Raw genomic sequence first — 16,787 nt, forward strand, 5'->3', positions numbered from 1 at the left:
ACGTTTAATAATCAGACGCGCAGTGTCTGGGACTGGGCGCGAGCTGGGAATCAGTTGATTCCTGGCTTGTGCCCAGTACCCACTACTCCCACCCTTCCCTTCCCCTCCACCCCCCATGGAAATTGTGCTGGGGAGAACCAGCTTTTAAACTGACTCCGCCCAGCATCAGCTTCTGCTCCCCACTTTTGCTGCCTCTATTAGAGGCAGCAAGGGGAGGGGGAAAAGCACTAGTCACTTACATCCCTATTCTCAGCTGCATCAAAAATTGAACTGCCTGTTTCATGTGGCATATAGACATCAAAAGCAGCTTTTTATTTGGTCAGTAAGTCAACTATGGTTCACTATGGAAAGGAGTTGGTATTTCATGTTCTGCCAAATCTGGTGCATAATCATCATACTGGTACCATTGTCAGAGTTCACATTGGTTCACTTCTTTCACCATGTTTCCACATGGCAGAGATGCATTCTCTCCCCAGCACCATCAAACGGATATGAGGACTTGCCACTCCGCTCACTGGAAACAAGATTGGTCAAGAAGCGTTTAGTGACCAAGGACTATGCCTATCTTGCTGCCTTGCTTGTGGAGAAATCAGAAGATTTCAGCCTCTCTAAGGTCTGCAAGACTTCACCCACACAGTGGGGGTGGAATGTCTCATAGAAAAATCAATGCTCAGAACCTTGGAACTGGGCCACCAAAACCCAAGTCAGCAGGAGCAGAATCCTGTGGAGACTGACAAGTTCCTCCACCTACTCTGCAAGCAGAGTTCAAAAAGTTGCATCAAATTTGATATTCTTCAATGAATAGGTTTTGCTGCCTCCTGCATGAAGTCCATGTCTGGTTTATGGGCATAAAACCATCTCTGCTGAGACAGTCTCAGGATGTATCAAACCTGTGCACTACTTGTACTACTATAGGGATCAGAAACATAGACCCTCTTACAGTCCTTGGAGCAGGTATAAGCAAGCCCTATGCACTGTGCCACTCACAAGATGCCTAAGAGCTTCATGGATTCACAGGATTGAGCCAGATCTGAGAACTTCACAACACAATGTCTGGTGCAATGTCATCAACTGTGGTAATGCTGACACTAAGGTCCTCAATAGACTATGCATCTTTGAGGATGATTTATTCCATCAATAATCAGGCAACAGGAGTACCTCACAGCTCCCTGCCACTGCAGAAGACAGTGAGACCCTGCAGTTCCTAGCCACCAAAGATGAAGTTACAGCAGTCTTTAAAAGTCAGATTCCATGACCTCCATGACAAAATTTTAGACTTAACAATGACTTGTAGAACTAAAACAATATAGACAGGACTATGTAGCACTTTAAAGACTAACAAGACGGTTTATTAGAACCAATATAAGCTTCAGGGGGTAGCCGAGATCCACAGGGAAGCATTGGAATTAGAGTTAATCCGCAAATTCAATTCACATGCTAATGGACTCAATCGTGATGAAAGTTGGTTAGGACACTACCAATTTAAGAACCACTGAGGGTGCAAACAGCTCTCTGTGTTGTATCCTTCTTGACATGGGAGTCTATCTATTGACTTTGATTTTTATCTGCTTTGGTTTAACTATCCAATCTTCAGATACTTACTGATGCTCTGTCTCCCCCCTCCCCCTTCTCTTTTTCTTCCCTTCCCTTCCCTCTCCCCTCCCCTATTTATTTCTGGTGTACACATCCCAAACTCATAGCTCCGGTCATCTGAAGAAGGGGGTTGTGCCCACAAAAGCTCATGATACCATCTACATGTTCTGTTAGTCTATAAAGTGCTACCAGACCATTTTCCCCCCTAAAACAATATAGTAAGTACATGGAAATAATACTAATATTTTAATCACTAGGACAGCTAGTTCAATCACCCAGGAACTAGAGATCTACGCCTCTAAACATAACATGCACAGAAAGTCTTTGGATTAAAATACTTAGCCTTTAGAAGGTGCTTTTTATTTGTAAAATGTTTACAAAATGTGATTCACTGGAGCACCCAGAGAATGACAGCAAAAAATTTGCATTCTGAGAATATTAAATAATGAATATTGTCAAGTGTAGTTAAATGATTCATGACATGAACAAAAGTACACAGAGGAGCTGGGCTTTCTAAGGGAGCATTTTGGTGGTTTATATTCATACTATCTGAACAAGGTAACTGAGACAAGCATTATTATGGATAAGAAAAATTTCACATTTACATAAAACTTACAAGATGGGGAGTTAGAATAGATGTCATCACATAAATAACCAAAGCCTACAGGCTAGTGTGAGGAATATATTCCTGACTGCAGGGGCTACAGACAGCTCCAGACTATCCGATGGAAAGATCTTAATGCTGGCAAATAGAGCTCATGACTGTGTCAATGCCAAAGCTAAAATTTTATTTTAATGTTAACCTAAAGACATTGTTCTACATCTTACAGTGACCAAGGATTGTTGGCACTTCACTGCCATCTGCTGGAATAGTTATTATCATGGTCCAAACTCCATAGCTAATTTAATCAAAAGCTCCCATTACAGAAAAAAATTCACTATATAAATTTTACTTGGCTTTAGAGATGTGAAGGCAGATTTATTGGAAGAACTTGCTTAAATATGCCAGCTGCTTTGAGTCACAACCTTGCACTGTTTAGCTCTCAGACTTCAGTATGTGTTAGACAGTAGCTTTGTTTGTACATTACAGATGCAGGTTTGTGAAATCCTGTTATATATAGCCTTGTTTTACAATTAAAATAATCTTAAACATGCTATTAAAATGAACTTGAACAGAATTCCAGATTTTAAAGACTAATAGTTTAACTCTTTACAATTTGGATATAGGACTAATTCTCAGTAAACACTGTGCTACTGAGATATTGCTTAAATACATTAAACAATCCCTCAGTCTGCCATTTAGGCGTAAGTGACATTTTCAAAACCACTGCTAACCCTTAGGAGCCTTAAGAACACAGGTATTTAAGTTTCCCCTGGTCAGTATTTCCATAGCCACCCTGCAGCTGATGAGCTGCTTTGATCCCTAGCACAAGCTGAAACCCTAAAAGCCCTGAAAGCAAGAGTCTCACACAAGGTGGAAGAACTCACAGCAGGATATGACCCTGTTGGTGCATTCGAAACATGCCAAAAACATGGTACCCATCAGACGATGCAAGAGAAGAGCTGGACGCAGGCCACCAACAGGTAGAAGGGCAGCACACCACCACAGAAAAGATAGCCAGAAGTGGAAGGAAACATAGGCTGAGTGTTAGAGGTGTCAATTGTCATCAAGAGACAACTTCTATGAAATGAGTTACCTAGAGGCCTACATACCTAATTCCCATGCCTTGCTATTTCAAGATTAGCGTAGGAGGCTACTTGCTCAATTTACTGGCTTCTGAAGCTCTCTCAGGGTACATCAACACATCAGGGCTAAAGATGAATTAAGCTACGCAACTTAAGCTATGCAATTGATGTAGCTGAAGTTGAAATAACTTACCTCGGCTTTAGGTGATGTCTACATAGCAGGAAGTTGAAGGAAGAACACTCTTCCTTCGACTTCCCTTACTCCTCGTAAAATGAAGGTTACAGGAGTTAAAGTAAGAAGTCTTCCAGCTCAACATTATTTCCAAATGAAGGTTTGTAGTGTAGCTATTTCAGAATAATGTCAATTATTCTGAAATAATGCTGCTGTGTAGACATACCCTCAGGAGGTGGGCCTAAATCAGGGCTAAGGATTTCCACTAGAATGTAAGCCATCTAGGGGGTCAGTACCTACAAATCTAGATCTTCATATGATTCGGAAAGAATCTCAGCTTTTCCTTCATTTGTTTTTTAAATTCAAGTAAGTGTCTAGTCCTCAAGACAGGACAGAAAAGCCTGAAAACGTGACTCGGTATATCATAAGGGCACAAACACCAAAATAAAGTTTAAGGGAAACCTTTATAATGAAAACTAGGCATTGGTCAAAACAAAATGAAAATTAGTTTCTAGATAGCCTAAGTCTGAAAACATTGGATGGGCTACAGTGATTTTGGCACCTTAAACTTTACTGAACCTCAGTTGCCTGATCTCTGAAATGGGAATTATATTCGTTTTTAACAAAGTGCTTTGTGATCCTTGGATGGAAAGCAACTCGTCATTGATTAATAATAATCAAATATCATGATTTTCATTATTAGATACAAAAGCAGTTTACAAATCAGATAAGCATCATTAAACAATCACACTCAAGTAACTATTATTGTCAAGGGCAGATTAGGCAAATATAACTGAATTCAGCAATTTCATATTTTTAGTATTTTGCACACTCGAAGTAATTTCCACCAAAAAACCACAATGAAAGCATACGTTTACTTGCATTTATTATTTTAATAAAGAGAATGTAAACACCTCAATCTTGATGTGTATCAGTAATATGAAAGGCTACTGCTTTTCCTGAAACAAATAAATAACTGTAGGTATGCAAAGAAGGAAAGCTTTCTGCAACTATGACTGGAAAGCTATAAAACAGAAATGGGTGGGAATTTTTAAAAACATTATTGGAAAGAAAAGAGATGTCAACAGTCACATTTAATAAACCAATACAAAAAACTGAACACAGGGTATTTAGGAAAAAAAAACCTAACTGTCATCTGCCTCAAGATTTATATTGTTTCCAAACTTCGCATAAAGCTGAACCTTCAGGTCAGATAATACCCTCTGAATTGACTCCACTCGAGATTCTAAAGCTTCAATTTCTTCTTGTAAGTTTTTCTGAAAGACAAAATATCGGCTAATTAATACCAAAGCAAATTGAGCAAAGTTTCTCACTTATTTACCTACACCTACATAAATCAAGCAAACTATATCCAATTATTTAAGAATGTTCATGGACTGAGAAACTGCATAGAATTCAGAGCTTTCAGCTACAAGTTCAAATCGAGGTCAGCAGAGATCAGAAACTACTTTCCACTAGCTCTTCTGGGCCACATATTAAGTTTGTTGATGGCATCTCTTCGGTTACTAACAGGTAGGTCTACATCATAAAACACTAGGTGCATGCTCAGCAAAAGCCAAAGACTGAATCAGTCTTCATGGCCCAACAGAGCACGACAGTACACACTGGTGAAGCAGCAGGGAGGAAGACCGCACTGTTACTGCCTACACAGTACTTCTTTTGCAGCTGACTTGGCAATTTCAGACTAGAGTCATCATTAATATTTCACATGATACTCTATGAAAGATATTCAGAAAAAAAACGTTCTAAGTGACTGATGAATAGTTCATGATATTCCACCCATCTCTATGAAATGTATCATAGTAAATATCAACAGTAAATATCTAAATGGGATTCTCCCTCCCTCACAAACCTTTGCCTCCTCCAGCATCTCTTGTGTCTCATCTTGAGAATGACTGATGAAGACATCACCAATCTGATAGGGTATCAGTAATGAATCATCACCATCTAGCATCATGATGTCATCACATGCATCCTCCAAATTCTGAAGTTGTTTCTGTGAAGTCAAAACAGTAAAAAATCTGATCACCTTATCCCATGTGATGTATGCATCAACAGCTACTTCAGCTTTATAATCAACGTTTTTCTGAGCTCCAGTGGCATAATTTGAAGGAGGATCAGCAGAACAATCAAGTATACTTGACAGAAATAAAGGAGGTGAGGTAGTATCTTTTATTGGACCAACTGCTGTTGGTGGAAGGGACAAACCCTTGAGAGTCACAGAGCTCTTCTTCAGATCAGGGGAGGTAAGAAAGAATTTCTTTATAAACTGCAGTCATCTTGTGTAACTTAATGACAGGGAATGTTGTAAAGCCAAAAGTATAACTTGGTTAAAAAAGAATTAGGTAATTTCATGTAGGACAGTAGGGATGCAAGTGACTAGTCAACTATCCGATAAGCATGATCATCAGTGACTAAATTAGTCGCTTCCCCCCCCCCTCCCGCTGTCTCATCAGAGAGGCAGCAAGGTGGGGGGAGCAGGAGCTGACTTAAAAGCCAGTTCCCTGCCAGCACTATCTCCATGGGGCACAGGGGAAGCAAGCACAAGCCAGCTGATTCCCAATCCTGCTTTTTAAATGTATTAAGAGCCAGCAGGTGAGGGGACCAGGCATGAGCTGGGACAACTGATTCCTGGCTCGTGCTTGGTCCCCCACCACCTCTGAGCTTCAGCCTTTTAAATGAAGAGCTAACCCCGCTACAGCTCTGTCGTTTTCCCCTTAACTAATCAATGGAAATTCCATCAACTACTTGATTAAACACCATTTAACATCCCTATAGGACAGGTTGATCAATGGCTATTAGCCAAGTTGATTAGGGATATAACCCCATGCTCTAGATGTCCCAAAATGTCTGACTTTGAGAACTTGGGACTTTGACTGGGGATAGACGACACAATTGCCCTGGTCTGTTTATTCCCTCTGAAACATTGGGCATTGGCCACAGTCAGAGCTATGTAAACCTGGCCACAGTCAGAGCTATGTAAATATAACCAGGGTCATTTCAAATGAATTCATCAATTGAAGATTAGGATTTCAACAGAGTTGCACGAGCATAATTCTAGAGTAACGAAGTGGGGAGTCTGTCTCAGAAAGTTTAGCAAAAGGTCTAATCCTGGATTAATACTGCACACACTTTGCCCATACGCGATGATTAAGGGATTCTAAGCATTGTATGCAAAAGCAGAAGAAATACGCTCAAGATAAATATTGGTCATTTGTGCCTCTTGCAGGATTACTTCCTACACCTAAAAGAAGACCCAAAGTTCTTCTAGTTATAGTATCCTCCAGCCCATACTATGGATGTGAACTCCAATTCTGAGCTACATAAAAGATGAGCTCAGTGCCCTAATACCATGTGAGTGGGTAGCAAAGGTACCTTTTTAACTTCTATTTCTTCTTTCAGCTCTGTAATCCTGCTGGTATTTCTTGCAAACTTGTTAATTTTCTGTTGATCTTCAAAAGTAACATTGACATCTTCAGCAGCCTGGACAGAAATAGGGGTTACAGTGGGGGATTTTTTTTTTTAAACTATTAGGTAAAAAGTGAGAAACCTTGTATTTCTCATAGTTTCTTACCTACGGATAGATAGAAGATTGCCAGTACAGTTATGCTAATCGATGCTGCTACTCTACATACAACTTCTATTGGCAAAAAAGTGATTTCACATAGCTCCGGGGAATCACCAAGGTTGGGGAGGGGGACTAGTATAGGGCAGCAGTAGCGTCAATCCCCGCTGCCTGCCCTGGGGCAGGAGTCACAGCACACTCCACCGCGGGCTGCTTCCCCCTGACTCCTACAGCCATCCCCAAAAGCTGCGTCCTCGGGGACAGGGCGCGGCGGGGGGGGGGCTCAGGGAACAGGACAGACTGGGCCTGCTGGGACTCGGGAGTCAGCCTGCGCGATGGCCCGCGGGCCGGGAATGTGACACCCCTGCACCCGCACTGCGGCGCCAGCATTAACTGAAAGCCCGTTCACAGGGACTTGGGGGGGGGGGGGATGCGCACTGCTGCCTCTCCTGGGGGGGGGGGGGGTAGGCTGGAGACAAGCAGCGCCAAAGGGCACCAGCGAAGCACCTCTGGGAGCGCCCAGAGCTGGGGGGTCAGTGCCCCCCATGCCTTGGGGGGCATTGACCCCACCCCGCGCTAGAAACCCAGCGCTCCCCGCGGCGGGGAAGGCGCAGCCTGGACAGAGCAAGTCCCCCCCCCCCCCCAAAAAAAAATATTAGCGCCCCGCTCCAGGTACCCGTGCGTGGAGGAGGAGAAACCAAAGCCTAGAGGGGGGGGGCGCAGAGCGGGTCCTAGGAACGGGCACACGCCGGGAGGACCCAGGGCGCGGCCACCCCACTCACCGCTTTCTTCATGGTGGCAGCCATGTTGGACGGAACTACTCTCCCATCTGCAGAGGAGGGGTGCCAATGTCCGGCCCCCCGCTCCGGCCCAGCTCGGTTCCGGGTCATCCGCGGCGGCGCTTCCCTCTCCGAGTAGCGCGCTCGCCCCATTCCCGACGGGATGAGAAGACCTTGGGTCAGATAACATAGGAAACAGGACAAACACACCCCTACGCTCGCGGTTGGTACTCCCTGCTTAAAGGCACTGCCCGTGGGATATTTTTCCTCCGACCGAATAGGGGGCTCTGCAAGCCGAGCGTGATAGTTGCCGCTAGGTGGCGCCACGAGCTAGCACATGGAAAGAGGGAGCCCAAGGCCGCGCGGGAGAGCAGTACAGTAGTAACCCGCTCCTCCCCTGGGACTGAAGGGGCAGCTGGCAACAGTGTACCTGAGGGAACCCCACAGCGCCTACCCCACTTGGGGGAGGAGTCACCAGTGCACTCCCTTGGCTTGGGGGAACCAGTGCCCCCCCATATCCCACTGAACATCAGTCATGGAGATAAATATTAATGAGCAAACGCTGCCGGCACCAATGGCCTCTTCTTATTGTCATTGCTCAGCACCACAGGGATATGAGGGGCACATGCTCCTCTGAGCTCAGGAAGGCTGTGTCTAGACTGGCAAGTTTTTCCACAAAAGCAACTGCTTTTGCGGAAAAACTTGACAGCTGTTTACACTGGCCACTTAAATTTCGGCAAGAACACTGACGATCTCATGTAAGAAATCAGTGCTTCTTGTGGAAATACTATGCTGCTCCTGTTCGGGCAAAAGTCAGTGTAGACAGCTCAGAATTGTTTTGCACAAAAAAAGCCCCGATCGCGAAAATGGCGATCGGGGCTTTTTTTGAACAAAAGCGCGTCTAGGTTGACATGGATACTTTTCCGCAAAAAGTGCTTTTGCGGAAAAGCGTCCGTGCCAATCTAGATGCTCTTTTCCGCAAATGCTTTTAACAGAAAACTTTTCCGTTAAAAGCATTTGCAGAAAATCATGCCAGTCTAGACGTAGCTGAAGTGTTATCCCCACTGCAGATGGGGCATTGAGGCACAGAGGGATGAAGCAACTTGGCTAAAGGCACATGGGAACTTTGCTCAAGCCAGGAATTGGTCCCAGCTTTCTTTAGTCCTAAGATGGTGTCTTAACCACATGACCAGACTTCTCCTGGGGACATCTGTTATGCTATGGAAATGACTGGAGGTGGAGAGAAAAAAATTTTCCACTCCAAATTCCTTTCCAGAGGGACCTTGTGATTAAATAATACATACTTTGTTTAAGACAGGGGGATGGTTTTTCCTAAATAGAAATAAGGGCAATTGGCATTTGCATTGCATAATTGCCTCCACATGCTTGTTTATTCATTTAGCTTATATCACAGCTATGAAAAAATCAGGTCATCATAACGTTTTATAACCACAGCTGCGGGGGAGTGAACTCCTGACAACCAGTTTGCTGTTAGTGCAAAGTTGGGCCCCAAATTCAAGCACCTGGAGCCTTGGTAAAACAAGGTGTATGGCTGATGATACATTTAACAAGTTAACAACTAGCCAAGGTTTCCATAATTCAGTTGATGGAAAGTAGCTTTGGTGGGCTACCCACTTTCACAGATATTTGCAAGAGATCCTGTGGATATATCTGTGAGGTCTCCCTCAAGTGTCTGTAACCTTGACTTCAAAAAGCATATATTTTTTTTAAATGCTGCTAACAGACACAAAACAGTCAGAACAAGGGTGGAGAGCTAGTCCTTGATATTCTGCTACTGGTTAAATGTTCCTAACTACCTGATCCTGCAGTCTACCAAGCACCTCCTAAAGGGGAATATGGTGTGTCCTCAGTTCCCACTGATGTCAGAAGAACAAGAGAAACACTAAAGATCAAATAGGGGAATTTCCAAAAAACATGTTGCTTGTGGCTTGTGATGATAGCTTATGCAAATTTAACATTCCTGCATTTATACATGCTAGACGATGTAAGCAATGGCAACGAGGAAAATACTTACATGATATTTTGCTATAACATTCTTGTTTTTAACATGCATCTATGTCAGTGGGAGTTGATGGCAGTTTGGGTGGCATCCATGAAGAGATTCGACCTTGCAATGCTGAGTGTTGTGGTTCCTAACTTTTAGGTGCCTAGAAATTCACAAGAATAACCCTGCAATCCTCAAAGTTGAGATGGGCACTTCAGTTTCCTATATACAGAATGGAGAGAAATAAGCACATAAGACTGAGCCACAGAACGCTAGCTAGGGGGCTACCTAAGCTAGTCAATGAGTGACACCAGCGGCGGATTTAGGGCAGGGTGAGCGGGGCGGCTGCCCCGGGCCCCGTGCTTCCCAAGGCCCCGCGCATGCGCCTTGGCACCATGGCGCATGCGCTGTGTCAAAGGGGGGGCCCCGCGAAATTTTGCTGCCCTGGGCCCGGCGGCACTCTCATCTGCCCCTGAGTGCCACTAACTAAAGGGGACATGCTTTCTTCCTGATTGCTTTTTTGGACATTGGCAACTAAATACAGGCTTCAGGGAGGAAGCACCTGGGTCAATTTAAGGATCCATGAATGGGAACTTGACACTAGTATCAGACAACTTAAGCATCTATGGTTCTTCTTTAGCCAATGTGTTAGACACTAGCTTCAGTCCCCACCTGGTAAATTTTAGTTCATGGATTAGAATACTGGGATGTGGGAGACCCAGGATCAATTTCCCACCCCCAGCAAAGGGAGAAAAAGGCTTTGAATAGGCTTCAGGAGAATGTGCTACCCACTAACAATGGTATAGCTACCCACTAAAAAATGGGATATTCTAAGGAAGTGATTGTTCCTTCAGTCTCTCCTGTAGGTGCTGGAAAATAATGGAGTGTTATACCATGAGGACTGGATCATGGGTCACCCCTTCCCACGTGGATGCGCTAACCACTAGACTACAGGGTCATGCCCATTTGCTTGCTCTCTCTGGCTCAGTATCTAATTTGGTATTCACACAGAGTGGACCAGCACACATATAGCACTGTGTTTACTCAGTGTAGTCTCAGTGGAGGCAAATGGAAGGGACTTCCTATGTGCAAAAATTAGCATTTGGAAAAGTATCAGAGGGGTAGCCGTGTTAGTCTGGATCTGCAAAAGCAATCTATAAGGTGCCACAGGACTCTTTGTCGCATTTGGAAAAGTTTGCAGCTCTGGATTTTAGCCTGCAGAGCATATTAATTGGCATAGACAACATTGCAGGCGACTCAAATATAATCAGGATCTGAAGGAACATGTCAGTTACAGCTAGTTGGAAGAGGGCACAGACCCTGGATGTGTCAATGTAAATACAGTTTGCTCCTGCTTTGCTTAGCTTTGTTAAATATTCAGCTGATGGAGTGGGGTTTTGCTCATTGTAATCAGCTTGGCTAGTGTTGGGTCACAAATTGTGTTAATAGAATTGTAATGTCTGTAATTATTGTGAGAATACAAAAAGGAAGAGCTTGACATGGCTCAAAAGAGGGAAACACTAATTATAAGACTGAGACTGGGCATGGGCATGTAAATACATTTCACTCCTGTTTGCTTTGATTTGCTAGCTATTCATAGAACACTAGAACTGGAAGGAACCTCGAGAGGTCATCGAGTCCAGTCCCCTGCTCTTATGGCAGGATCCAGTACTGTCTAGATCAGCAGTTCCCAACCTTTTCCAGATGGGGGCCCATTTTGACAATTCAGAAAGATTTGGTGACCCAAGGGAATTCAAAAATGGGGGGAAGAGGGAGGGCAAAGCCACCTGGGGAGACACTTGGCAATCCTTTTGAAATGTAATTGCGACCCATATTGGGGTCCTGACCCATAGATTGGGAAACCCTGGTCTAGACCATCTCTGATGGATGTCTATATAACTTGCTCTTAAATATCTCCAGCGATGGAGATTCCACAACCCCCCTAGACAATTTATTCCAGTGTTTCATCACCCTGGCAGGAAGTTTTTCCTAATGTCCAACCTAAAGCTTCCTTGCTGCAGTTTGAGCCCATTGCTTCTTGTCCTATCTTCCGAGGCAGGGGCAGATGATGATTTTGCGGGGCACAAGGCAGCACAATTTCGCGGGGCCCCCCCCCTTTGACACGGCGCATGCGCAGTGGCGCCACGGTGCATGCGCGGAGCTTCTTGAAGCGCAGGGCCCGGGGAGGCCGCCCCACTCGCCCTGCCCTAGATCCGCCCCTGCTCCAAGGCCAAGGAGAACAATTTTTCTCTCTCCTCCTTGTGACACTGATTCAGTGGTGTTTTGTCCATTGTAATCAATTTGGTTGTTGTGGAGGTTACAAATTTTGTTAATACTAAATGCAGGAATTGTGAAATATGATCACCAATGCTTGCAATTATTGTGGAAACACAGAAAAGAGACTCTGTTTAACCCATTTCAGAAGGAGAGAAATACTGTCAGTTTAAAGGACCTTGGATAGACAAGGGCTTCTCTGCCAGAGTTTTGTGAGGTTAAGAGGTGAGGGCAAGACTCTCAGCATGCTACATGCCCTCCAGGTATTAGCTGTAAGAGTGGTTTAACCTATTTCTCTCCACTGTCTCGCTGTTAAAATAGGCTCCGTATGGAGTCTCTTATTTTAAATTTACTTCAGCTAGACTGTGCTTTGGGCCAAGAGCTGAAATCACTGGGTTTGAGCCCAAGCCAAATTCACCACAAGCTGGGGGCAGCAATGAAATATGATGAGCAGCAGCAGCATGATGAGCCATCATTAGGGTGATATCAGAGTGGCGTAATGAGTGGCCAGCAGGGAGCAGGTGGCGGCTGGGGGTGAGTGACCAGTGGAGTGAATAAGATGCCACTCGACCTCCCTTAACCCGGGATGGGAAGTGAACTCTGCGGATGCACCTCTGAACTCTGGGTTTGCTCTGCCCAAGAGCACCGGTGTGGGTGGTGCAGAGAAAGGTTGGGCATGTGAAGGAGACATTTAGATTGCTGGACTTAAGAACCTGAGAGAAAAAGGACATTGCACAACTTACTTGGGTTGGGATTTCTACTCGTGGTTTTTTTTATGAACTCTGTGGTATTTTCCCCCAGTTAATGCCAAGTTACTTCCCTCCCTTGTATTAAGTTTCTTTTCTACACTCAGACTCTGTGTTTGTGAGTGGGGAAGCATTGCCTTTCAGGCTACGTCTAGACTACAGCCTTCTTACACAAGAAGCTTATTTCGAAAGAGATCTTCCAAAAAAATTTCCCACAAAAGAGAGCGTCCACACTGCAAAAGAGCATCGAAAAAGCAGTGTGCTTTTTCGAAAGATAGCGTCCAGACTGTCTGGACGCTATCTCACATGTAAGTAGTGATTGCAAAGGACAGAATTGCCACCAGGGCACCTGTTCTCCCCCCCCCCCCCACCCTCTTCTTCTGAAAAAACTCCCTCTTCCCCTTTCACAGATGCCTTTTTCCTCGTATAATGAGGATTATCAATTGCACAAAACCCCCTCTGTTCTTTTGATCTACTGTCGAAAGAACGCACTTGCAGTGTGGATGTAACTCAAGTTTTGCCAGAAAAACAGCCGTTTTTCTCACAAAACTCTATTGTCTAGAGTAGACATAGCCTCAGAGACATCTAAGTGTGGTGTGCGAATTTCCCAGGTTACTGGGTGGGAAGTTCAAGCCAGTTCTTTATTGGATAGATGAGAAGAACCCCTAGGTTTTTTTAATCTGGCCTTGGCTGCTGCTGGCTCCACCTGACAGAAGGGCTACACGCAGTTAATTGGAAGTAACCCAGTCTGCTGTGTAGTGATGCATTTTCCTGAGCCAACTTTCCTATACATGTATCCTTTCTTGGTTATTTTCAATTAAAATGAAAGAGGACTTTAAAATAAATTAGGAAACCCACAAAATCAAAAGAAAAAAAGATTTGTACAAGTACACAAAATAGTAACAAATAAAAAGGTACAGGTTGAACCTCTCTAATCTGGCACTCTCTCATCTGGCCCCAAGAGCTATAGACACAAGGAACAATGTCTCACAGAAACTACTCCCTGCGAACATCAGACAGGTGAGGCTCATTAGTTTTGGAGACTTCCTAGCAGCACTTTTTCTTCCCTCATTAGACAGGGAAATACACAGTAGTACAGCATCAGAAATGGAAGTTTTTTAAATATTTAGATTTTGGCTACTTCTACACTGGCAGCTTCTTGCACAAGAACTCTTTTGTGGAAGAGTTGTTGGCTACGTTTAGACTGGCATGATTTTCCGCAAATGCTTTTAACGGAAAAGTTTTCCGTTAAAAGCATTTGCGGAAAAGAGCATTTAGATTGGCACGGACGCTTTTCCGCAAAAGCACTTTTTGCGGAAAAGTGTCCGTGCCAATCTAGATGCGCTTTTCCGCAAAAAAGCCCCAATTGCCATTTTCGCGATTGGGGCTTTTTTGCGCAAAACAAATCTGAGCTGTCTACACTGGCCCTTTTGTGAAAAGCTTTTGCCCGAACGGGAGCAGCATAGTATTTCCGCAAGAAGCACTGATTTCAGACAGTAGGAAGTCTGTGTTCTTGTGGAAATTCAAGCGGCCAGTATAGACAGCTGGGAAGTTTTTCTGCAAAAGCAACTGCTTTTGCAGAAAAACTTGCCAGTCTAGACACAGCCCTTGTGCAAAAACTCTTCCAGAAGAGAGCGTCTACACTGGTGTGTGCTTTTGCGCAAGAGCATCCATGCCAGTGTAGATGCGTTCTTGCGCAAGAAAGCTCCGATGGCCATTTTAACCATAGGGCTTTCTTGCGCAAGAAATTCATGTTGCCTGTCTACACTGGCCTCTTGCGCAAGAACAGTTGTGCAAGAAGGCTTATTCCTGAGCGGGAGCATCATAGTTCTTGTGCAAGAAGCCCTGATTTTATACAGTAGAAAGTCAGTTTACTTGCGCAAGAACACACGGCCAGTGTAGACAAGCAGCAAGTTTTTGTGCAAGAGCGGCCACTTTGGCGCAAGATTGCGCCAGTGTAGACACAGCCTTTGTGTCTATATAAATATTCATGCGTCTTAAGTCAGAAATCTCTCTTAAATATTCGGATTACTATAAATCCTAAAGCCATGCTCAGGTCTTCTAGACCGGGGTTGGCAACCTTTTCAAACCGAAGAGCCAAATGACATCGAAATTCAGAACAAGTGGTCAACAAGAGCTGCATAAGAATGTCCATTTGCATGACTGAAAATATACAACTTAATATTGATAATTGACATGATTAATAATAGCATAAATAAAACATTGTACTCAGACTTCATTTAATGGGACTTCTGCTGCATTCTTTTGCACATTGCTTTGACGTTTACATCATAATATGTCAAATTTAGGTTTATTGCTCATTCAAGCCACATTAGTAATTATGCTTTTAAAAAAATTTTAATTTTTAATTTTAATTTAAAAAGTTGCGTGTATTTTGGGAATGACAAAGAGCCATATTTGGTTCCATAGTGAACCATATTTGGCTCAAGAGTCAGAGGTGCAGACCCCTGCAGTAGCAGGACAGATGCTAAGGGAGAAATCTGCATTTCTGTTCTATTATTTATGGGCTTGGAGCTTACTTCTCACACATCTTCAGAGTCTGGCCTAGGTTACACTATCTCCTCCCCCCCTCGCCCCTCCCCCTCCCGCTTTCCCCCTATGCACACCCTGTTGATCTAAGCTGTTCTCCCCATTGATTCTGGCTATCTTTTCGTCCTGGTGGTGCACCAGAATCAATGGGAGCAAGCTCAGAGGTTGATTTATTATGTCTAAACATATGTGACACATTGACTGCCGGTGGATTGATTGTAGTGAAGACAAGCCATCTGAGGGTTTGGGAAAATGCCAGGAATTTTTTCAACAAAGCTTTTGTGCAAAATTCCAATTCATCGAAAACAGAAATGATCCATTTCAATGAATTTCCTGCTTCTAAACATTCTTTTAAAAAAGTTTCAAAATGGTCAAAATTCCCTATTTCAATATTTCCTAAATGAAAAAAAGAATCCATTTTTGGTTCAAAATTACTGCATTCCAAATTGTAAGTTAGTTTGTGGTAAAAGAAATGCAAACATAAAAAATAAAATCTTCAAAATGTTTTGGCATGATCAAAATTAAACATTTCAATTGGCCTGGTTCTCAACCCTCCCCCCAAAAAAGTCAGTTTGAAAACATTGCTGGGATTTTTAACTTTTTGTTCCAATTTGGGATGAGAAAAGTTTTCAAACTGTTGAAGATTCTCATAGGACAGCAAAACCACTTCCTGCCCAGCTGTATTGTGAACCTCTCCTTCCACTGCACTAATAACCAACAACCCACATCTCTGAATTCTCTGCAACATGCACTTCACAGAGGTCATTGAGTTCTCTTTTCCCTTCTTAAGGGTTCCACCATAAAAGAGTATGATTTAGGTCATAGTTATGCCATAGCTGAATTAGGTGAATAATACCTGTTATATCCAAGCCAATTTAATTTTCTTGAACATAAAAGGACAGGATTTAATAACAATTTTATGTTTCCAAAACTTTGAAACTGTTTCTTCTACATGCTTAGACAAGATTTATGGTGAGTATGTGTTTACATGTTACCAAGTTACTGTACTTCTTTACTTATATAAATGAAAGGAAAATCAATGTGTACAGATACAAGCTTTTACGGGTGGCATAAGATAAACTTATTGAACTCAGTGACCTAATTTCTCTTTCAGTTGTATAAAATGGCTTGCTCTTTCTTGCTTGATAGTTTTGTTTTTACACATACTTACTCTTAGGTGGAACTCATTCTGTTCTTTTAGTACTTGTAACCTAAGCACCCAGCAACACATGTCTCTTCCTTGGTTATTTAGGGATTTTCCAGACATGACTTGCTCTAGCCTTCTGCAATACAACTCCATGGGAAAGGAAGAGCCACACAAGCAGAACTGATGAAAGCTGACGAGGACCAGGTCTACACTACAGACCTAGACTGACTATGTTGCTCAGGAGTGTGA

General features: G+C 43.4%; 1 protein-coding gene across 1 annotated transcript; it reads right to left on the reverse strand.

Annotated features, from left to right (window-relative positions):
- Window positions 1-4,324: 4,324 nt before the first annotated feature.
- PFDN4 (prefoldin subunit 4) lies at window positions 4,325-8,062 on the reverse strand. Its single transcript, XM_006129405.5, has 4 exons — window positions 7,820-8,062; window positions 6,848-6,955; window positions 5,325-5,468; window positions 4,325-4,728 (listed from the first exon to the last, which is right to left on the reverse strand). Exons 1-4 carry the CDS (start codon window positions 7,967-7,969, stop codon window positions 4,597-4,599), a joined length of 534 nt encoding a protein of 177 aa, XP_006129467.3. The 5' UTR covers window positions 7,970-8,062; the 3' UTR covers window positions 4,325-4,596.
- Window positions 8,063-16,787: the final 8,725 nt, after the last annotated feature.

This window comes from Pelodiscus sinensis, chromosome 17 (assembly GCF_052426305.1).
Source record: "Pelodiscus sinensis isolate ZL-2025 chromosome 17, ASM5242630v1, whole genome shotgun sequence".
Taxonomy (NCBI): domain Eukaryota; kingdom Metazoa; phylum Chordata; order Testudines; family Trionychidae; genus Pelodiscus; species Pelodiscus sinensis.

Coding starts and splice junctions, on each gene's coding strand:
- PFDN4 (XM_006129405.5), bottom strand. CDS start 7,969: ATGGGGCGAGCGCGCTACTCGGAGAGGGAAGCGCCGCCGCGGATGACC. Junction 6,956..7,819: donor CTGCCACCATGAAGAAAGCG/GTGAGTGGGGTG, acceptor ATTTCTGTCCAG/GCTGCTGAAGATGTCAATGT. Junction 5,469..6,847: donor AAGAAATAGAAGTTAAAAAG/GTACCTTTGCTA, acceptor TTGACTTCACAG/AAACAACTTCAGAATTTGGA.